Source organism: Cololabis saira, chromosome 10 (genome assembly GCF_033807715.1).
Source record: "Cololabis saira isolate AMF1-May2022 chromosome 10, fColSai1.1, whole genome shotgun sequence".
NCBI classification, from domain to species: Eukaryota; Metazoa; Chordata; class Actinopteri; order Beloniformes; family Belonidae; genus Cololabis; species Cololabis saira.
Window position 1 is genome coordinate 24,494,614 of NC_084596.1, and position 24,261 is coordinate 24,518,874.

The 24,261-nt window shown below is 39.1% G+C and overlaps 1 protein-coding gene across 4 annotated transcripts in view; it reads right to left on the bottom strand.

Moving 5' to 3' along the window:
• The window catches only part of LOC133452682 (ephrin type-B receptor 1-B), a 177,160-nt gene that overhangs the window by 5,667 nt on the left and 147,232 nt on the right, over positions 1-24,261 (bottom strand). For 3 of the 4 annotated variants that reach the window (XR_009783275.1, XR_009783273.1, XM_061732220.1), the window contains 5 exons: positions 20,515-20,703; positions 19,288-19,535; positions 17,965-18,180; positions 5,707-5,856; positions 363-556 (listed from right to left, as the gene is read on the bottom strand). Coding sequence is in view for 1 of the 4 variants with exons in the window: in XM_061732220.1 (XP_061588204.1) it covers positions 363-556; positions 5,707-5,856; positions 17,965-18,180; positions 19,288-19,535; positions 20,515-20,703 (997 nt within the window). In the remaining 3 variants the exon portion in view is untranslated. The remainder of the gene's footprint in view (positions 1-362; positions 557-5,706; positions 5,857-17,964; positions 18,181-19,287; positions 19,536-20,514; positions 20,704-24,261) is intronic. The other variant, XR_009783274.1, reaches the window with a different exon arrangement.

The following is a 24,261-nucleotide window of genomic DNA, read 5'->3' on the forward strand; positions in this document are numbered from 1 at the left end:
CAAGCAATCTGAATATGTGCATAATTTACATGAGCCTGCTACATGTTTTTGCATAACTATTACAAGGGTATTAGGTAAAGACGTGAAACTTTCTGAAACACGTATTGTGGCTAGATGGGAGGGAAAAAACACTACAGGGAAAAGTTCAGGTGTGATGCAATCAATAGTAATACATTCATGTTTGTTTTTGACCATTACAATAAAGAAAAAGGGGGATATTTCATGAGGGAATAAGAAAAATGGACATATGGCTGCGGACTAAGTTTGCACAAAGAGATATGCTGTGCATTATGATGGGCATAGATGTGTGTACGTCATGTCCAGGGTGAACGTGTGCGTTGTGTGAATAGTATTTTACTCACACTGCAGGAATACTGGCTACGGCTTTGAGGCTGGTCGGGTTACGGATCATCTTGTCCAGGGTACCGACAATGTCTGCAAAGCGAGGTCGTACATTACGGTCTTTCTGCCAACAGTCCAGCATCAACTGGTGCAAGGCACTGGGGCAGTCCATGGGTGGTGGCAAACGGTAGTCCTGCTCAATAGCATTGATCACCTGAGGGAGAGGAAGAAGAATTTTAATGACAGCGACAGTTCCTACAGTTAGTTTGCAACTAAAGCAGAAGCATAAAATAAGAGTAAGACACAGAGGTTGGCTGTCTGCTTTTATTATGTGTCTGGTGACCACAGGACTGTCTAAAAGGTACTGTGTTAATGAGTAATACAGTGAAAGCAAACAAACACCCACTCAGACAGAAGCAACGTGAGGGGAAAGCAGAAGTGAAGCCTACTGACACACACTCACTTAGGATGTCAGGTAACAATTTGGATAAACTATCATCAACCACTTTGATCTGAAGACCTGACCATAAATATGTTGTCATGTTGACCTTGGATTGATTCCTTCACCAATATCTTTCTGTGATCTGAAGTGACACATAAAACTAACCAACCATCCTGTAAATGGTTGAAAGTGTGGACATGAAAACAGTTCAAAAATATGAAATCCTTTGTAGCCCATGCACATTTTACTGGGGTTAGGGTCAAGATTTGCTTTAATTGCAAAATATGGACTGCAACAATAAAGTCCTAACAGCAAAGGTGCAACAGCTGTAATCATAAAAATGTGAGTACTATAGCAACCTTGACTTGAATAAAATGTTCCTCCTTTATGAGTATAATATTACAACAGTACAATAGGCCAGTGTTAGGACAATAATAAAAAAATGTGTTATAGTAGTTAGGGAGGAAATGGAGCAAATGCATCCCCCGGGATTCAGGTGCAGGAAAGTCATGGTTCATTCTTTTTTCCTTACTTTAAACAAAACTGTCATCATAAAAATGACGTGATCAGATGATCACATTTAAATAACCTGTTCACATAACTATCTCATTCTTCTCATCAGACAGAAAAAGATACAAAAATGCATTAAACGCTAAAGAAAGCACACACTAAAAAACAATAGCACATCCATCCACCCTGTAACTGTTTCAGTCCAAACTTTAGAACATACCATTGCTGTCAATCTACACAAGAAATGTAAGAGATACATTCATATATTTTTATTTATGTATAATGTATATACCACATTGATTATTATGAATTACAGTTTACTATATATATTATAATTAATATGATTTTAGATCAGCCCTGAGGCTAGTTTAGTGGTTTGACAGATTTCATACTGTGGAGAAGAGCCATTTGAATGTGACAGCTCTTGTAATGTGTTAAAGCTCTTACCAGAGCTACCAACTATCACTCATTAACTGTGAGGGCAAAGTTGGACTGGGAGAATATTCTGCTCTTGCAATAAGCTCTGGAGTGAAGTGGCTCTGCTTTTGTCTCTTTTGTGCGAGCAGCTATGTAAAGCTCTATAAAACATATACGCAGTGCAGTACAATTGGCCATTACGCTGAACAGCCCTGCTGCTGATTCAGGAACACGAACAGCCAGGGACGGTGAAGCAGAGTGCTTATATCACAGAACTTCCTACAGCTTACACAAAATCAATTGACTTCTGCCAATATTTATTGTTTCTTAAAGCTTCAAGTTGATGTTGATTGTCTTTTTTCCAAAGTGTAGGGGAAGAGCTGAGGGTAACCTATCCTTACGCTGCACGTCCTCAGGACTGGAAAACTCTTTTCACCATCAGCCTCTGTGCAGGTGTTTTTCTCCACCTCTTCATTTTGCATCGGTGAAGTATTACAGCAGAGTTAAAATTGGTCTTGCAAAGATAGTATTTGCATGTATTTAATAAAGATTAGAAAACTTATTTCAATGGTTAAATTGTGGTAAAATATTTTGCAGCACATTGACATCCCTTTATGTTTTCCTCTGACAGCTTCTCCACCTTTTTTTTCTCTTTGGACTTTTATCTATTTATATCCTTATGACTTATTTGCTTTTTTTAGATTTTCTGCTCAGCTTTGAACATGAAATTGATTTAAAGAGGTAAGGAGTGGTGATTTCAGTACTTCTATGGTACTATGGTTCTATAGTTCTACTACTCCTATTGTAGAGTATAAAGAATCTCCATGGGGCAGTATGAAAGAGCCCAGCCTCGCTGCAGACTGGCAGCCTGTCCAGGGTGAACCCCTGCCTCTCGCCTGCAATTAGCTGGGATGGGTCCAGCAGACCCCGTGACCCTGTACAGGATTAAAACGGATATAGAAAATGGATGGATGAATGAAGACCCCACCTGGCCTGTTCCATCATTGAGTGGGCTGCAACACCTTGTTAAATTTATTCTTCCTCCTAATTTTAACCTCAGATTTCTGGTGAGCTTTCAGCCCTCATATGGGCCAGTGTGTGACTGGCCCATATGGCAGTGGCCAGAACTGCCAGATTGCCAGATTGGGGTTCACACAATTTATATTTTCCCATGATGTCACATCACATGCCCATTTTTCTCTGTAAGAGAAATTCATAACTTTATGGTGTTAAAAGAGGATACTGACAGCACACAGACAAATAGGCAAGAGTAAGCAGAAGCATCTCTCTGGTAACATGCTCCAGGCTTTATGTCCATCTGAGACTTCCCCTTCTGCATTGTGCTCTTAAAATAAGCACCATATTTTATACAATATAGGCTCAAATTGTCAGCTTTTGGTGTTCCTATCATTCTTTATTAGATAGAACAGTTATACTAAATCGTGCTGCCTAGTCACCACTGGAACCAGAATGAAATTTAAATTGGAATTGGATGAGATTGGAATTAGATGTTGAAGCTGTTAAAGTGAGTTGTGATAAGGGCTTTTCATCCATCATAATTATTGGTTTGTTGCAGCTGTTAAACTTTGGAGATAACCTTGTCAGAACTGAGAATAGCAACCTTCAGATTTCGTGAGGCTTAGTCACATTTAATCATCTTTTTGTAATTTCTAGTGAAGTTTTTTTTTCCCCATTTAGAAAGATTGATTATTCTAGTTTGACCTTGGAAAATGCAAGGAAATTGTATTCTCATGAGGCAACAAAATTTTTCAAATAAATACAATTCACATTTTTTAAATATTCATTTGCTGTACGTTCCATTTTGTTTCCTGATCTATGACATTTCCCATTCTTCCTCATATACTGTATGCTGGTATATGAAAGTGGTTCAAATGTGTGCGTGTGTGTGTTTTTATTTATTTATTCATTTATGTATTTATATTTTTTAATTTCGGTCTCTCACCCGGTATCTGCACTGGGGAGCAAAAGTGTGCGGTCTCCTCTCTTGTTTTTTCCTATTTTAAAACCAAGACCATTTTCACACCTGAAAATATCGACCCACTTTTCAAGCACTGCATATCATCTTACTTACATGCAGGGCCATGTAAAAATAAAGGGAAACAAATAGGAGTTAATTACAACAAAGCCTTCACCAAAGAAAACCACAAATATAATAAAACACCATACTTACAAGTTAAGCTATATATGTATGTAAGTAAACATCCTTAAGATGATTTATTTTAGACTCTCACATGAAGCCAAACATTTAAGAAAGATCTAGTCCCACCAATGTCTACATATGTATTCCATCTGTGAATGTCATAAAAAAGAAAGATTTGTTGTAATTTATTCATCTCCACCCCTATGTTGAGTGCATCTTGAAAGCATCTTGACAGATCACACAAATGGAGTATACAAAGAGGTTGTATATAGCAGGGTTTTGATGCTGTACTAAGGAAGCAGTTATGGTGTCAGTGATTGGTAGAGGATGCAAGATAGAAAAGGACAGTGTGTGTTTTCTTTGTATGCGAGCATGTGTGGGCTGAGGAGGCAGACACGCTGAGCGGTGCCAGCCCCACCAGGCAGTGTTCGCTGCTGGCCCACTGAGGCAACATCTGCTGGGTTGGATGGTCCTGGTGGAGGGAGGTCCACGGAGGCCTCATGGTTGGCTAGTCGTCTCCTTAAGGGAAGCTCGGGGAGACAAACCTCATAGTTTGGGACTAAATTCATTGGTCGTTTGTGTTGGTGCTTGTGAGTGTGGACCTTATCCAAGAGGACATGGGGAACAAAGCAGCGCTCTCAGCAATCATTCATTGCTTTCAAAAGCTAGCCAGGAAGGAAAGGGGATAGTATGAGGCTGTGCCCATTACAAGTATACTTTCAAAGTCAGAGTTAAGGACATCTTCAGTGATCATGCTATGAAATTGGACTGATAAAAAAGTGATTTATTAGAGCTTCTTTTCATGTTAATTACCCCAAATTGTGGGTGTGTGTTTGGGGTAAATGCAAAATAACTGCAGCTGTGCACAAATGGCTTTTTTTCATGGATGTTTGTTCGGATTAAACTTTTTTGATAGAGGAACCTGTATGTGCTTGTTAAGTTGCAGTTTTCCTGGATCTTTAATGAGTCTGTATTTTCATCATTATTTTTTCATACAAACTAAATACAATCATGCACATCCACGCCCAAAAAAAGGAGCTGGGCCAAAACCTAAGCAAATTACAAACACACACATACATATATATGTATACCGTATATATATATATATATATATATATATATATATATATATATATATGCACACACACACACACACATGTATATGTATTATGAGTCATCTCTCCACGTTTAAATTTAAACAGGGGTGTTACAAAGAAAACAAGTCTTCGTCTTTCCCAGAAAACACTGCCTCTGAGCTGTCTACGATGATTTGTTTGTAGTTCAGGCCTTTCCTCTCTTTCTTGTCCACATCATCATAAAAGGCATTTGCATAATGTCTGCCCAGTGGCTTGCTTAGAGAGTCAAACAAAGAATGAGAAGCTGCCTTCTACTTCACCATTTTTGACCAGTCCAGGCAGATTGGGTCTTAAGGAGAAAGAGCCTTAAGAGTTTAACACTAAAGCTGGGCCCTTGAGTCAAGAGGATCTGTAAAGAAGTATTGATTCAGACAAGTAATGTGTTTTTGAACAATAAATCATGTACTGTCACTCTAGTTTACCCAAAAATAATGCTAATAAATAAAATAACAGTATATGGATACAATGTGGGTTCAACGTCTTTCTTTAGTGTTCCTGAACACATGATTTTTCTTTTCTTGTTTCTTTTTCCCAGTTTTTATCTGCCTGTTTAAAAGCCCTTTTCTTTATATATGACAGCCAAGAGATTACTGGCTGACAAATTACTTCCTCTGATATACTGTTTTAAAAGAAAGTGCATTACATTAGGAGCATAATAGCATGATTTTTATAGGCTCTAGATGTTTACAAGCACTTACGTCCTGGTTGGACATGTCCCAGTAAGGCCGCTCTCCAAATGACATCACCTCCCACATCACGATGCCGTAACTCCACACATCACTGGCCGACGTGAATTTTCGGTAAGCAATGGCCTCTGGCGCTGTCCACCTCACTGGTATCTTCCCTCCCTAAATAATAGAAAAAAGAAAGGAATAAAAAAGGGAGCAAAAGAAATAACAGAAAGAAGATACCCTTTTAGTGGGAGTGAACTAAAATACATCATTACCCTGAAGTCTCAGTTTATCAATCCACTAGCAGCCAAAACAATCACAACTTTCTGCCTCTGTCTCAGGAGTGATTGCAAACAGTCATCGACCGACATTACATTTATTAGAGCCTCCTCTACTTCAGCCCCGTCTGAATAAAAGTGGATAGGCCTGGGATTCTGCTTAAGTGGTTCTCCCTGTAATTAGGCTACCTGAGCCTCCGGCATGACATGCGCAGTGTTGATTGACATTGACAGCCGCTTGTTCAAATTCTACGAACACACACATACAGGCCCAGCTGGGAGCATATGCACGGGCACCAACAGAGATGTTTGTGTGCACACACCCACCCACATAAACACATAAACACACACACACAAACACAAACAGGCAGGCAGACAAATGTAAATCCCTGACTGTGCCTCGCCTCCCCACTGCCTTGCATTCACATCTGAGTTGAGCTTGCCACCAGCTTAATAATGCCAATTAACTGAACCTGAGCATTTGCTGATAAGCTGCTGTTGGAAACAAACTCAAAAGAAACCTATACAGACCAACCCTGGTGAGGAGAATGAGATACAGAAAATGGCTGTTTAAGGGTTTTCCATACTGCATGCTTATATTTAAGAGATGTTGGTGTCTCGAGATTTGGGTCGATTGCTGCTCGTGTTTTGGTCGGCTCCGTGTCGGTTTTGTGTTTTATTTGTGGTTTTTGTTGCAGATTTCCAGTGCTTGACGTGTGCCTCCGTGTGTTCCTGCTTCCTGCTAAAAAGGCTATTAGATGCCTTTTTTACATCTGGCAAAAGAAAATGTTTATGCTAACACAGAAACGCAATCGTTTTTGCTCCAATTATTCTCGTCCTCAACCTAAATGGAAAGTGCCTCTACCAAGAAAACGACTGCTACACAAGAGGGATAGCCCTATAAAGGCTTACCTTTAAGCAGTAGTATTCTGGTAACATTTGCATCATTGTAGCCGCATTGAAACATCATACAGATGCACCAGATGTGCATATAATGATGCACCTGTTCAAACACCATTGCCGTTTGCTGAATGCACCACCCAAAGTTAGAAAAATTGGAAGGTGCAGAAAATCAACCCCGACTTGCTGTGCCATAAACTAATCTTATCATCTACTGACCTCAGCATAGTTCATGGCTAAATCATTTCATCTAAACTGAGCTTGCACTTCCTTATGTTCAAGGGTAGTTAAACTTTGCACATGGAAGCAAAATATGTGGCCTAAAATATTGAAAGTGGCCCATCCCATTCTCCTTAAGAGGGAATGCTTCACATGAGAGGAGAAAAAAATCAGTAAACACTGGCTCTGAGCTAAATTCTGTCTATTACGTCCTCTCTTTGTCTTAACTTGCTTACTGCCATCCTTGCGCTGTACATCTGGTCTGATGCCCCAGAACTTTGTTAGGATATGAGCATTGCATCGCTGAAATGCCCTGAGCAAAGACCGGGGCTTCTCAAGACGCGTTCCCTGTGCTTCCAATCAGAGGGACATTAGTAATAACGTTTCCAAGGCGGCTGAGTCAGAGGCAAATTTGCAAACCCTCAGTAATTACTGCTGCAAGCCAGTGATGGCTCCGCGAAAATCCCGCTTTAATAACATGAAGTTCTGAACAGCTCATGCATACAAGGAAAGAGGCAAAAAATATAAGAACAAGCTTAGGGCTTTTTCTTGCGTTTCCGTAGAAGAAACATCAGGACTAGGGAGGATGAGTTGAGGGCAGCAGATGTGATGATGGGTATTAAAACAAGCCAAATGTCAACACAAAATAACAAGTACTTGGCAAAGCCTTGAGGCATGGATAGAACTCTATGGATATGGTACGATGTGCTGGCTACGGACAAATTGAACAAACCTTTTTCTGTTTTGCATTGAAGGGAAACAATGTTCCTACAGCAGAACATCACATGTTCCTGCTATCCTGCATAGTAAATTCTGCATCACCACTATAGGATAACGCTGCAGGGATATACCTCACATTAGTCCCTGGATACTAAGAAAAGTGAGTGACATGCACAGCGTTTGTTGCAAAATTGGTCGGATTTCTTTTCCTGGCTCTTGCAGTAAAAATCAAGTCATCACAAGGATGTGAAAACTTAAAATCAATGTGCCACAAAAGAAAAACCTTACATACATTTATGGATGACACATTAGGCTTTCTTTTGGACAGAATTTTGATCCAGAAAAACATTGAGCAAACATTTGAGTGCGCTGCCATCACTACGCCAACAAAGTGAGATTACGGTACGTGACTGGTTCCACCTGCTTGGGGCCACCTCTGACAGGTTGTGACCAACTGTGACAGATAGCGATATTCCTGAAAGGAGATGTGCTGGGACTGTCAGTTTAAGAGTTATCACGGTGAGACCATTGTGCTCCTGTGACAGACAGCTCTAAGAGACGGAAGACAAACATTTGCAGTCAGGTAATGTTTGCCCTTACTGCTGGACGTTATGTGTGTGTAGATACTGACCCATGTAGCTCAGATATCAAACACTTGTCACCTCTATTTAGTATCCGTAGCTATGATTCCAGCAAATCTAATGTGGAAAGAGGTGATATTTAGATACTTGCAAGTGGGCAAAATACAGTTGCCACTTATATGATGCAATATGCCAGATCACAATGTATGTTTAATTCAGCTTTTTTTACTCTACAGAGACTCTCTGGAAGCAAATAAACATCATGTAGAAGACAAATGCCATACTTCCACAAGTAAAAACCTTGATTCATTTAAATACTGGGCTCCTATAAGGGCCAGGTTGACTCAGACAAAAGAAAAATAGGACAAAAATAAAAAAGAAAGATGGACTATGGGTAGAAAACAAAACCAAAAGGCAAAGCCACCAAAGTCAATGTGGAAAAATATGACAAGTCACACAAACAACAATGAGAACTGAAGATAAATGTGACTTTAAGGAAGCCACACCACAAATAATAACTACAAGCCTTAGCCTTTATTTGAATATACGTGTACGGTTTGTAGATCTTTTTTCCCCTTCTCCCATATTGTATTCTTTTTTTCTTTTTCTACTCCAAGTTCTGTAATCCATTCTCAAACAATGCACACTTAAATGAACTTGACTACATTTACTTTGGTTGGCCAGAGTGCTCCATCAACAACGTTTTAATAAAATCCTGAGGGCAATGATCTGTCCTGGATGTCTGCCCGAACAGAATGAGAAAGAGACTGAAGGAATGGCGAGAGAGAAAGAGGATGACTGACAGAGAAAGATGGGGAGAAAATGGCACAGGAGAAAAAAGTTTGTTGGGAACTGAGTTGTGGATTTCTCTGGCAATCATGGGACCAAGAATGTGACACAGACTCTCCAGTATATACATACAATGAAGTCATGCACAATTTCAGAGACGTGTTATGTGTTAACTGATCCTAAACAGTCTGTCATTCAGCAAGGAACTCGTTTGTTTTTGGATTGAATTGATACATAAACTCTGTTATATGTTCCCAAGCTGCATGAAAAGATATGTGGAATAAATGGAAAAAAAAGCAAAGAGCTATCATGGCCCCATTAAATAAAAAATTACTAAAAATGTATGTTAGATATTTCAGAGAATCCCTTCTCGAGCTTAGTCACACACAAAAACCTGTATTTTTCCCAATGTCTCGATTACAATATGTTCTACTGAAGGCATACGAAATATGAGAATGCAATACTTTACTCCTAATATTACTCTGTGTTAGCTGTAAGGCACAATTCTGGTGAATTGATAGCAACCATCACCACTGGGTTTGTTTCCACCACCACACCATGTGTGTAAAGACAGGTTTAAGATTCTTGGACAATAGGTAAGAAGGTCTGTGATGTAACGCCCACTTCAACAACAGATCGCAAGCGTCTTAAGCGTGTGAATTTGTTATAATTGTGAAAAATCACTTTTGCACCAGTTTATGGAATGCAAAATGTTGGCCTGAAACAGTTTACAAAGGAAACATGTAATGCAATAGTTTGAGTCCAGACTGTGCAGAATTTGTTGGATATTTTTTGCTTTTACACTGAAATAATTCATACCAATTGCATATTCTGAAGTAATTCTATTTAGAAAAAAATGTTTGCTGCATGGAACTGAATTTGAGTAATCTATGAACTCTTTAAAACAGTGAACTCACATGTAATCAATAATCTGTAATCCAGTGCATCTTTAGGAAAATCAAGTTGACTTTGCAGGTTGAAAAGGTATGAAATATATCTCCAAGAGCATACACTGACTGCTCAGAATATTCACAACACTTGTTGGTTTTAAACATGAGTTCATTGATGTAAGAGCAGTTGGCCTTTATTTAATTTATCATTAACTGAAAGAAAAATATCTATTTTTAGACACAGCATTTGAATTGCATTTAATGACGAATGGAGGGTATAGTGGTTAGTGTTTCTGCCTCAAAGGAAGAAAGTCCTTTGATCAAACTTCAACTGGAGACTACTGTGTGGAAATTTCCTATGCTGTGGGTTTTCTCCACATGCCACAGTTTCTTTTCACAGTCTGAAGACATGCGTGACAGGTTAGGTCCAAATTTGCTATATGTGATTGTGTGCAGACACATGGTTATCTGTCTCTATCTGTTAGCACTATGATGGACTGTTATCCTGCACTCTGCCTCACACGCAATGACAGGGAGGAAAAGCTCCAACCCCACGAGACCTTGAACAGGACGAAGGGGGCATGGAGGATGGGTGGATGGATGCATGAATGGATGGATTTAATGACTATTTCAGAAACACATACAGCCTGATACGTTCGTAGCCAACTGTGTAGCTTTTGGCTAAGGCTTATTTTAACCAGCTTGCTCACATTACAAAATAAAAGTTTCCCTTCCTCTCAGAAAAAGACACAAACGCAGCTTCGACGCAGTATAATGCAACTCCACACACTCTAAATTAAAAACACTATCTGCGTACCAACAGACTAACATTTCAGGCATCCACAGGCACAATCAAATTAAACTCAGTTAGCATCCCGTCTTATTTTTTTCCATTACATTCCAATAATAGAAAGCAATCTCAGAGCCCATAACATCTTCACAGGATGTGGGATGTAGTAAGTTATATGTACAATCTTATCAGACTGGAGCAAAACCTGAACAGGCCCCATTCTCACTAATGCTTCTAGAATGGCAGGTATGAACACATGTATAATGAGAACAGAATGAAACTACAAGTGGTTTTGTGCTTTCAACAGTGTTTTACAGATCATTATGATTTAAATGATTTATCAATAAAATGTAATATATTTAACAAAGAATCTCGTTGGCATCAGGGAAAAGGAGGGGTGCTAATGGATTATGCTGCAGCAACATTTTCCTGGAGAAAAGATTTCTAATTTACAAATATACTCTTATTTTTTAATCTTTAATTTAGAGAGATGAAACATATTAGTTTCACACATTTTAGTCCCAAAACAGGTGTCATCAGTGCAGAGGAACAATATGACATAAAAGTTACGTCTACGTCTACTTTTTACAGTGAGCAATCTGCACAGTAGAGCGCTGAGGATGAAAGTTGCTTGCACATATTGGATTTAGTGTGCAGGATTTATTTCATTGTGAACATCAAATGTAGCCAAACAGCTACAGATGGTAAATTAACACTTGCTTTATACTAATTCTAACATACACCATTATGGTGTACTGTAAATCTACACTGATTCAGAGAGCAGGTGAGGATCATGTCCTTTTGTTCCCTTAAAAAACAATATCTGCATATTGCTTTCGTATTTGACACCTATATCCAATTAATTATTATTCATGTTTTTTATGCTTTTTATACTGTTATTCATGTTTCTGGTATGAACAGAGCCCCCTGTCATCAATCAGTGTTTTCACTTCTGATAGAAGTCAAGAAGAATTGAAAATACAATGGATAGTAATGAAAATATACTGGTGTTCACAACACAGTCAAACACAATCCATATCAATACCATGATAGAGTGTAGTTTAGTGTCTGTGCTATTGCTGTCTATCTAGTATGTTTACCATCCTCATTTCCTAGTTAACTTTGATTTGCTAGTCAAGGGCTAGCACTCTACGATTCAGGTTGGTCATAGAGTCCGACGGCTGGTGGCCGTTTCTACATGTTGAATCGTCCTAAATGAACGCAGACGGACGGCTGCCTGGGACACACCAACCTGACTTGAGCTACCGACCTCGCCCAACGGCGTCTGACGGCCAATTATCTGGTTGGTGTGTCCTGGCCTTAAGGTGGGATGTTAGGATTTTGTTGTGTTTGAATGATCCCATTCCCAGTGTCAGTGACTGGTCCAGATGAAAAAGCTACCTGGCATTTTCATCTACAGTTTGGTAGTGACAAGTCACTGAGGGAACAACAATGAAATCACAAATGCTTATCGAACAAATGTGGATGCAACGTAAGAGGGAGAAAATAAACTTAAGATAAATGTGAGTGACTTTGTGCAGTCTGTATGGACACCCCATTTTACTGCTTGTTTACTTCGAGACTCTGTACCCTCAACTCTGAATGCATAAATATTTCACTACAAGTTGAATCGGCAATGCAAAAAAAGTGCCTGGGCCTTAGGCCAGCGAGAGCAGGGAAGGATGCTAATAGAAAACAGACAAATGACAGAAACAACAGGGCTGTCCACATAGTGTGAGCACTGGAGCGGAGCTGAGAGAATGTCACACGGGTCACAGGGATTTGACGGATGAGCTTTGTTACTGCCTCTGTGTGACCCTGCCTTTCAACTTCTCTCAGCTTCAATGACACAAGCAAACATGCAAACACACAACCAACACACACACATATATAAAGACAGATAAGGCACATACAGTAGGTGTATAAACACAAGGTGTATTTGCCCATTTGGTCACAATGTAAAGTCCAGTACACAAAGCGTGACATGGAAGGCAATGAAAGCCTTTTCACATCATCGGAGGAGGCAAGAACTTCTGTTTGCACTTCTCCTTCCCGCTGTTGCACTTTAAACATGAACCCTCAATAGAAAAGGATATAACATAAACACTTGACTAAGTGCTTATGGGCTTACATGCACAGATCATATAAGTTATCTGTAGTCCTAGCACACATGGTAATAGATGTTATCACGAGTGGACAATGACATTACGATGGAATCATTCAGGCCATACTCAGAGCTGGTCTAGGCAGCATATGGTCATGTTCCTTTGCCAGCATGTACATGAGTCACACTGGGCTTGTGAAGAAACGCCCACTCAACTGACATCTTCTGCATAATTTCTTTCCAGGACACAATGTCTGAGAAGTGCATCTTTGCCTACCGTTGCTAAAAAACAACAATGCATTTCATGTTTGCAAACAGAAAGCGTTGATGCATTAATTGCTTATAAAGTAAAGACATGATCACAATGTATAGATGTACTCTAACACCAGGTTTGAAATGACCTGCTTCGTTGAATTATTTTCATCTTTTTCTATTCTGAATTGGTCATCCATGGTATATGTTCATACTAGGTGACTAAACTCTCTGATATTCACTCATCTGTGAACACAAAAAACAGGGTGAACATATGAGCCAACATAACTGCAACCCCCCCCTACATCACATCTAATCTCTGTAGACAATTCTGAATAAAGTATAGAATAAAAAGAAAAGTAAGACATATAAACAGATGTATGACAAGATAGTCTATTTGATGGATGGATTAATATGCAACGAGAGAAACCCTTGCAATTACACGAAAATAAGCAATTAGGCACATTTTTAAAAAGGCACGGCTCAGAGGAAACATACATTGGCTAAAGCTTTTCAATTAATTAACACGCAGAACCTTTGCAAGTCCAGTGCAGTTCAGGTATTATCCACTAAGCTTAATTAATCATGACTTTGGTAAGCTGCCAACAAAGAGGGAGGACAACCTCCTTCTGTCCTAAACTCCACAACCCTGCACCAGAGAGAACCCACATCCAGGCTTAACACAATTACCAGCGTGTCTTTCCAACCATGGTTGCTCCACAGGCACAATAATTGGTGTGTCTTGAATTGCAGGCAAAAATTAGAGAAGCAATGGATGGAAAGAGGTGATTAATTTGCAAGAGGGGGGTAGTATGGTGACAATACATCTCAGAGCAATTTAATGTCTCGGCTTGTGTCCTTGTCTGCCATGCCAGACTGACTTACTGATTGGTTATAGCCAAACGCAAACCAAACAGGTTGTGGAATGAAGGGCTGCAGAAATGCATAACGTAATTACAAAATAGGACATTTTTGGACTTAAAAGTCTGTAGGTATACTTGCTTGCTTCAGATTCAAAATACATACATTCCTTACAGATTTGTACATGTTATGGAAAAAAAATTCTTTAAAGGATACTTTTAGCTTTCGGAACACTACCACCTTTTCTGGAGCCACATAAGTCTGAAAATATGTCAGGGTCAGTTATATCAGTTATACAACCTCCTCATCCTTATCACAACCCATTTTTTTAACAATTCCCTGCATTTGTACTTTTGTACTGTATCTCTTTGGTATGTTTACCAAACATTTCACAGAAATCTTATTAAGTATTATTAACTTCTGAAAATTGATTGTATTTAATCCTTTATTTATCATAATCCATCATAAGGATAGTAAAACTAGTTTCTAAATGTAATAATGAGGTTTTTACAATCTTTATCAGTAAAATAAAGCATCAAAACAGTTCAACTGGTTTTTGACTTCAAAGCTCCTGCTCATAGGATCATCCAGATGTCCTCGTGGACACTTTGTAGAGACTGAATTAATTTACATCAAAATACTGACCACAATCCATAATCCAATCTTTTTACACCCTGGTTTTATTAGCCAGCTCAGCGGCACAGAGAACAGAGGTGCTGCTCCTCTTTGTTGCTAAATAATGCCCATTCAGCAAGGTTTAGCCACAGGGATCACGCATACAAAGCAAGCTATTCCTGGGGAGCAATTAGCTCTCCGTCACCCTGTTGTGAGGTCAAATCTCCTCTGGCTCCTATGACACCGCTGTTGATCACTCCTTGGCAACAACCTCTTGCCAGTCAGCCAGCACTCTGGGTTTTTAAGTAAAAGTAAGGATATTGTAAGAAAGCTACTTAAATTCAGCTATAAGGAAAAGGAAGTGAAAAGTGCATTGGTTTTTTGTATTATTGCTTTGTCCATTTGCTAATTTTAAGATGAAGATAAATTACAGTCACAACTCTTTTTTACCTGGTTAGCACTTCCTTGGAGTCTGCTGGGCTGCCTTCTTTTGATCTAAAGGTTTGCATGTGTTGTAATACATCTGAAGCTTATCCCAAAATAGGCTCCTTTTATATTGTAATATAATCATATTTATTCACAAAATATACTGTTCCACCAGAGAGGTGTACATTCACATCTCATAGAAGGAATCTTTGCTGAGATATGTCCCCAAGGCAGGTATGTGAAGCAAGTTAAACTTTCAGTTCCCAGGTAACATTGTTAGGAATGGTTTTCTGGGGCCACTAGAGACTGTCAACCCAAAAATAAGAAGTGGATAGGTGAAATAGAGGACAAGGCTGAGAAAAACAAAAACTTATTTAACATAAATACTGTATATGGGTATTGCAAGTTCATATCTGCGGTTCTATGCTGAATTTTAAGATAGAATTTATGTATCAATAAAATCAAGCTTGGCTTTTTATCTGTGCTGACCATTGTAATCATAGAGGAGCCTACAATTCACAATACTTTCTTATCACAGGTTTAGTTATTGGTTACTTTAAAGAAGCCATGTTACTGTATGTGCTTTTATCACCACTTGACAGACCTCCCTAAAGTTCTAAAGAACCGTCTGTTTGACATGCTTTGGTCAAAATACCAAATGGATACAGTAAATAGTAATCACATGTTCACACCTTTCATGTTCATAGCAGCTAGTCTTGGGGAGTGGAGTGAGCCACACAACTACACTCCATCCCCCTCGTATTTGAAATAATATGGTATGAAGACAAACTAGCGATACCCTGTTCATTCTGCTTCTACCTTCCAGCTATGCATTCATAGTGATCCCAAGAAGATGCTATTTTAACTAACTGTAATTGTACTCTGATTTGGGTCTATGATGTCAAGGTAGCAAACAAAGTGAAAGAGTTGTGCCATGGTAGTCTTTGAGTAGGTCATCTCTTAAATATGACTTGAAGACTTAAAAATGTGCTATTGGATGTAACCTTGGATATTCTTAGGGGTGTAACAATATATCGTGCCACAAAATTTCGCGATACAAAAACGTCACAATACGTGTCGTGGAGGTGACAAAGTGTATCGTGATATCGGGTTATTAATATCAATCTATTGTGTTGACTATGTATTTATTTACTTTTATTTATTTATTTAATTTTAGTTGTTAAATTTCTGGAAAAGAAAAAAGTCAAGTCATACATGAGAGAAACTATTCAGTTTGTGGCAAAATATTTGTACTTGTATGAAACTGAAGATGCATAATTCAAACCTGACATTTACTTTTAGTTCAGTTTGTGGAAAATGGTTGGCCTGGCTTTCTTTTTAAAACTTTTAAAACAGTTATAAAGCATTACAAACTGTAACAATAGGGCAAACAGCATTGTTTTGTATTTTGTGTCTTTCAAATAAAAGACAATTTTTCCAGTCATATGTTCCTCATTCAAGGTTCTTAAAAAAATACTGCTATAATATCGTATCGTATCGTTATCGTGACCTCAATATCGTGTATCGTACCGTATCGTGAGATTAGTGTATCGTTACACCCCTAGATATTCTACAACAATGTTCTAGACTGAACTGAAGACTGACCTACAGTAGCTAGCCTTTCTAGTCAATCTTCTACACACACACACACAAAAAAAAAACGGGTATGGCCAAAACGGGATTTCAGACCTGGGTTATTGCTAACTCTATTCAGAACAGCTGCTTTCCGTTCTCTCCTCTTTCATCATCAATCATCGTATGACTTCTCAAATCTAGTATCTTGCTATATAAAAAAAACTATAACCTGCAGTAAGCAGCCATAAATAGCTCCACCTACAGGAGCTGCAACAGTAGCTGCTTCTTTATCATTAGTTAGTAATTCAGAAATAAATTAATTGATCACTAAATCAAGATATACATACTATTCTTGTTTCCGCCACGAATGAAGTGTATCTTTATGTATTGATTTATTATTTGATTTATTTTTTGATTTATATTTGTTTATATTATTCTGTGCTTTTACTTTATGGAAGGATCTGAGATCGTCTCACACCAGTGGCGGATTGAAACACATGGGTCCGAAGCAGTAAACAACCTCAACTGTAGCAAAGTTTTAACCAGTCAATATGGTGGCACCAGGCACACAAACATGGGTACCAGGAGAGACACACAAACACACCACTGCTTGTGTGCACAATGACAATCAAACTCCCCCACACTACCTAAAGCATGCCTGGTGTCCTAATGACCTGCAGTGTGTGTTTGCGAGGCTGTAAAACTGCGTTCTGAATTAAGAAGAGGAGAGGCAGAAGATGGAGTAACGATGGCTGCTAATAATTACAGATCTGTAGCGTGGAGGAGTTAATGAGGAGCCAGAGCCTCCCATGATGCCCCAATGATAATGAATGAGGAGTGAGAGGGTGGAGGGAGAGAGAGAAAGAGAGGTGGGAGATGTCAGTTTGAGAGGCTGCAGTGCCCTTTTGGTTCCTCTGCACTCTGGGCATGCCAACGACAGAGGAGTCTTCCCAGAGGAGGCTTGTCTCCACACTAATGAAGATGTGACAGACCTTCAGTCTGTGACTTACAGAGCAGGCCATGGGAAAGAGGAAGGGGGATGGAGGAAGAAGAAAGTGACAGCTCATATAAAATGAAAGGCTCTGAAAAGGTGAAAGGCCTTCAAAAAGAATGAGAACATGTCAGTGTCAAGACTTAAAAGACAGACATGTGGCAGTTTTTAGTGTTTTTAAATCACAGCGTACGTCATGCAAACTTCATATAGACTATATTATGTGTAGAGAACTTGTAGAATAACAATTTTTTTGCCATAGCAAACAGAAACTTGAGAATTACAAGTACTCACCAGAGAGCTGGTGTAGCTGGGATCAGATGTGTCGTCCTGTAGATAGCGTGACAGGCCAAAATCGGATACTTTACACACCAGGTTGCTATTGACGAGAATGTTTCGCGCAGCCAGATCACGATGAACGTAATTCATTTCGGAGAGATATTTCATCCCCGCTGAAATTCCCCGCATCATTCCCACCAACTGGATCACCGTGAACTGCCCGTCGTTTTGCTGAGAACAGAGCAGAATGAAATGAAAATGTTCATTTAGAAGTCATCTTCTCCTATAATTAACATGAACAAGTAAAGCTGAGGGTTAGAGACATTAAAATAAAGTGAATAACATAAATCTCATCACTTGTGAGGAACACATTATACTAGCCGTGTACTGAATCGTAGTTGCTGTGCTCAGTAAGATTGTCAGAACTGTTAAAATGTCAGCCTTGTACTGATTTTAATTCTGTTTGAATGTCACTTTTTATTAGGTGATATCAATACAAGACGATTGTTTTTGTTTGAGTTTAAACATACAGTACTCTATAAATTCATTCGGCATCAAGGCTGCTCTTCTGCCTTAAGCAGGCAGTTTATATTTTGTTATTGACCATTGTTAAATTTTCATTTTTTTTTTTTCATTTTACTATTTGAGACAAGCAAAATCAAAGCGTGCATCAAGTAGTAAAATTGATGCCTAAGGCAATTCTTCTGTATTGCATCCGTCTGAGAACTGGTGGATTCTGGCATGTCGTTATCCATCTCTTTAATATCCACACGTGGTGCCCTTAGCCTGGCGTGAATGCTCTCAGGGGTGAGCTTTGAACCCTTGAAACAGAGTAACAAATACGTGTGTAAGAGAGATCGATGGAAACATGAGTCGGATGTGGCGGTTAGCAAAGCCAACTTCAAAAAGCCCATTTAAACCCACCCGAGATCAAAGTGAAGTACAGCGCCAATCCGTAGATTGAAGGTGGAAAAAAAAAGCGAGCTGAATATTGATTAAGCTGTATGTCCTCTCAATTCTGGCTACAAAAGAAAGAGCCAAAAGTCCATTAATAGCTCTAGGCATTATTAGGGAAGTTAAAGGCTAATACATCTAGCTCTTGTGGAAATTTTTAATTTGTAAAGGACTGAAATCCTCTTCATTGAGCATATTCTCAGTTGGCACAGGGTAGATTAATAACGTTCATGCCGGTTTGTATTAGGAATAATTTATACCATCAATTTCCTTTTAATTGTTTTAGAATTTATTTCAGATTAACTTCTCAGTCCCATTGTGCTGTGCTTCCATCCAATTTGTACATTTCACTCAATGAACCTTGCTGCTACAGACATCACTCACCCTGAGGAATGAGTCAAGGGCACCGTTCTCCATAAACTCTGTAAGGATCATGACTGGTCGGCTCTTTGTGACTACACCCTCCAAACGGATAATGTTTGGATGATCAAACTGGCCCATAATTGATGCCTCAGACAAGAAGTCTCTCCGCTGCTTGTCCACATAGCCAGCCTTCAGGGTCTTGATGGCGACATAGATCTCTCTTTTACCCGGTAGCTTCAAGCGGCCCTTGTACACTTCCCCAAATTCACCTGGTTAGAAACAGAAGAGTGCAGTGGTTTATGTGACAGAAACAAGGACTGACGTACTTCTTCAGATCAAAATCTTTTAATTTGTCAAGTATGCCAACACTGGAGCTAAAATGCTAGCAAAGATTTTCATTATGATCATATCTAGCATGAGTGTTGCACTAAACTCATGGTCGTCATATAGTCTAAGAGGACAGCCAAGTCTCTATATTTCTCATCAAAAAAATAAGAGCCATGCGGTATCTGGTACATATCTGGAGACTGTTTGATTAATTATCACCACCTTGGTATCCTGCAGAGACACCGGTTTGAAGTTATTAAGAAAAGAGAAAATCTAATTAAATAGTTGGTGCTAGCCCCCATCCTACCTCTGTCACTATTTCCACACCTAACTTACAGAGTAGACCAGGTGTTGTTGCAGATATTACTACCTTAACATATGTATGATTAAACATAGAATGGCCTCCTGCCTGCGAAGGGGACATAATAAGAAGAACCTCCAGTTAATCAGATGTTTTGTCAAAGCTGTTCATTAGTTTTAAAAATTCGGAAACAAGGTTGGATATGAATATGATTAAGTAATGATTAAGTAACTATTAATCTAATTAAGTAATTGAAAAAGGTTTAATGCAAGGAAAAACAAGTTAAGAGCAAAACCAATATAGTAGGAACAAAAACGGAATACTCCGTATAGCTAGAGTTATTTCTGAAGCCTTTTGGTCCCTTGGTAGCTGCCCCATATAGAATAGTTTTGGTGCAACTGACAGAGGCCCTTGACATGCTCCAATCTGATCTAGATGCCAGAAGTGTTAGATTAATGACCTTGGAAATAAAAATTAATTGCACACCATGTGAATACTGTACCTCACACAGCACAAAAAGATAAATAATAAAAGAAGAAAAAAATCCTCTGTCCACACACACTCCACACTTGAATGTAAACACACATAGACACACTTTGGGCGATGCCTATGAACCATACCTGCACCAATGACCTCCTCTATCTTGACAGTGGAGACGTCGATCTCCTTGGCAAATTCCCGCACAGCTTCGTTGGGGTCCTCGTAGGTGAAGGGATCAATGTAGATCTTCATTCCCGGGGAGCCTGAGAAGTGGGTCGGGCAGCCCAGTGGGGAGGGGCAGTTAGACATGTCGGCTCGCAAAGAGAGTTCTAGAACAACCAAAGTGCTTAGTGAGCCTTCCACAGGAAGATACTGTTGTTTTTACCATAGGTGATATCATATTCTAGCAGCTGATAAGGTGACTCTCGGGATAATTCATGCAGACAATCTGAGCAGTGTTTATATTGCATTGGCATGAATCTTTTCACAATTCATTCCAATCTAACCTGCCAAGGTTGCTGTCACTCTTAAAATCCCACCTCCTCTCCAGCTCCACCTGTGGGCTCTGATTCTATGGAGGGGGGTGTTAGATTTATGACCCTTAATATCTCTATGTAAACCACTAACAGGGGACTGATTAGAGGCTAGATGGCAAAACTCCCATATGTTAACTCATTAATAACGTTTTTGAACTGTTCATTGCAGTTTATATGCTATATGTATATATATATATATATATATATATATAGCATACATATATATATGTATGCTATGTTAGAAATATACTTAAATGTTGATGACAAAATTTTGGATTGATGAATAAGAACTTGAAAACAGACAACTGAAGAAAAAAGAGCACCATAGGACAAGGGGAGAGATGGCAATATATCCAAACTATAGATGCAGACAGTTGTTTGTGCCTTTAATCCTCTACCACTGTCTGTTTTTTGATGTGGTAAAACCAATTTTCTCACAGTCTTTTCTTATAGGCACTCATAAAGAGATTAAACCACTGTGCTATCAACAAACTCTTTATGCAGTTCTGCAGTGGGCAATTTCAGTTCACATCCTGGAGACGTGTCTGAACAAGACAGATTTCTCTGTGTCGATGGGTTAGGTGGGGATAAAACACTTGTAAACAAATTAAATATACTGCCATATGATGGACAGCGAGCAACCAGACATGAAAGCATAATTTATACTGTGACATTCAAGGCCAGGCCTTTTCATTTGAGATTTTAAATCCAAACCTGGGCAACTATCAGTTGATTAAACTCAACTCAATCAGCACATTTTTTTCTTTCCGACCTCATTTGCATAAGCTATACAAAAGGAAGGAAAGGTCTCATGAGACAGAGTGAGAATAGGTGCCTCAACTTATTTCTGATAACGCTGCAGTCCTAGTTACCACGCTAACTGCCTTGAACCCTGTTTGGTTGAGAGTAATTGGTCATTTGAGATTCCATACACATTGGATTCATGTTAATCCTTCAGCTTTGCATTCCATTGAGTCTTTCTATTTACAAGTGTTGCCTTGGCTGGACCCAAAATCTCAGAGGGTTACATACACAACTAACACGTACGTGGGAGAACATGCTTTCAAAGTTTCATGTGCACACACCTGCAAATAAACATTTGCTTCATACTTTCTAATTCACAGCCCGGAACCCACTTTCATGTATGATTTAAGATGGAAACTCTTTATACATGTTTTTCCCTCCCGGAGGTACAACTCTGGCTAACTGGACCCATCTTTTGATGGTTTGCTGGAAAAAAAATTCTTCCAAATCAATATTTTATAGGCCTTTTATCAGTGTATGAAGGAAATGTATTTAGATGCCATTTCTGTCCTTATCTAGCATGGGAAACAACCACTTGCTTGGAAGAGGATGCCTGACCGCTACAATAACTGATGGGCCTAAATGTAATATACCATAGCATCATACTTTTATCAAAGATGGAAACACAAAGTTTGAATCAGACAAAAAGGGTATTTTTATTGCAAATGTATATATGTAATCAATTACACTAGTATTTAGTGAGGTTGCATCAAAGTAAAGTGAATGGTGCCGATCATCTTGTTATATTGCAATGTTGTGCATGTTACTCTAAGAAGTACGACCAGCCCAAACAGTGATACAGACTTGGCATGGCAACACTCCTCCCTCATTCTTACGCCACAGAGACTGTTCTAGAAAAGCTCAAGAATAAAAACAGCCTCCCACCTCCCAAATGTTAATCTGATTGAGGATCAATGGGATGCAAAGAACAAAACTGATCCACAGAGCCCCCACCTCTGCAATCTGCTAAACTCAAAAAGACTGGCTGCCAATATTCCAGTGTCAGCCTATCGGTTGGCTTTAAGTTACAATTGAGTGCACAACACTTAACCATGTTATTTTCACCAGTGTCCATTGATGACCTTGCCATTTGTCAGCTCTGTTTGTTCAGTGGGTGATCGTAATGTATCCACAGATCAGCCAAAGAGGATTAATGCTTTTATTGATATATTATTACCATGGGCACAATCAAATTACTGTCTTACTTAACATAATTCACTTCCTTTTAAGTTAAAAGGAACTTTTTCTTATGTTAGCATTTCAGCAAGAGGACATCATTTCCTCTACTTCTTCTTTTTTGCCTGACATAGAGTACAGCTATGTTAATATTATTTTATACATCCATCCATCCATCCATCCATCCATCCATCCATCCATCCATCCACCCATCCATCCATCCATCCATCCATCCATCCATCCATCCATCCATCCATCCATCCACCCATCCATCCATCCATCCATCCATCCATCCATCCATCCACCCATCCATCCATCCATCCATCCATCCATCCATCCATCCATCCATCCATCCATCCATCCATCGTTATATAGATACATGTCAGGCTATATACTGTAAGCCTTCAGTGATTTCATTGCTATTTAACGATGGCCTAAGATGCAAATATATCCCTTATGTAGCACAGTTTAAAATGAGTAGAGCTTCCCATGTAAACAAATGAATTATCCACAGTTTAACGTCATAAAATAATTTGTCACACACACTAAAGCCTATTAGTAATCCGGTCCCTCATGCAATTTAACTTTTGTAAAGAAATGTATGTGTGGCTCATAAAGTATTTGCAGCTCCTTTCATTTGATGACTAGCGAAGGGTTTGACCTATTTACTATGATATATTATGCTAATTAGGAGCGGTTTGTAGATGATTAACTGTTTGTGCTCAAGTACTTTTGTAAAAGAGCAACATGTTCAGTAAAAAAATAAAGACTTAAAACTTAAACATCACTATCTAACTATAACAATCTCTGTTAAATGGGTTTCCAGTCTATTCTTAGCAAGTATGAGCACCAGATGCTACAGCACAGACAACAGCTGCAGCAATGGAATAAAAAACAGGGTTCAGAGATTAGTGATTTAAATGTGTCTCCAGTCATACGCAGCAAAGCACTGGGGCATAAAAGACACATGTGGAACAGCTTTTAGTGTGAGGAAGGTTAAAAGGGAGTGGACTTACTGAGAAGAATTTCTGTAAAAAATGAAATTATCCGCATCAAATGAATGAGGTCATGAACACTGGCCCCAAATGATGATGCATCGCTGGCTCTATTTGTTTATATATAAGGTCTGACCTGTTTGTTACGACATCATATCTGAGTAAAATGTTAAATGTCAGATTTAGAAACACCACCCACTCAACCGTGCTGGTGTACTTGCGTTAATTCGGTAGCAGTGTCTCTTTGGGTGGGTTGCAAATGACGTGACAACACAAGACGAGTAGCAAAGCCCACAACATACCCTTGAAGATTCACCCAGACCAACAGGCTTAGCGGTTCTATTTTGTTGCTGTACTGAAGACTAGTATCACGAGA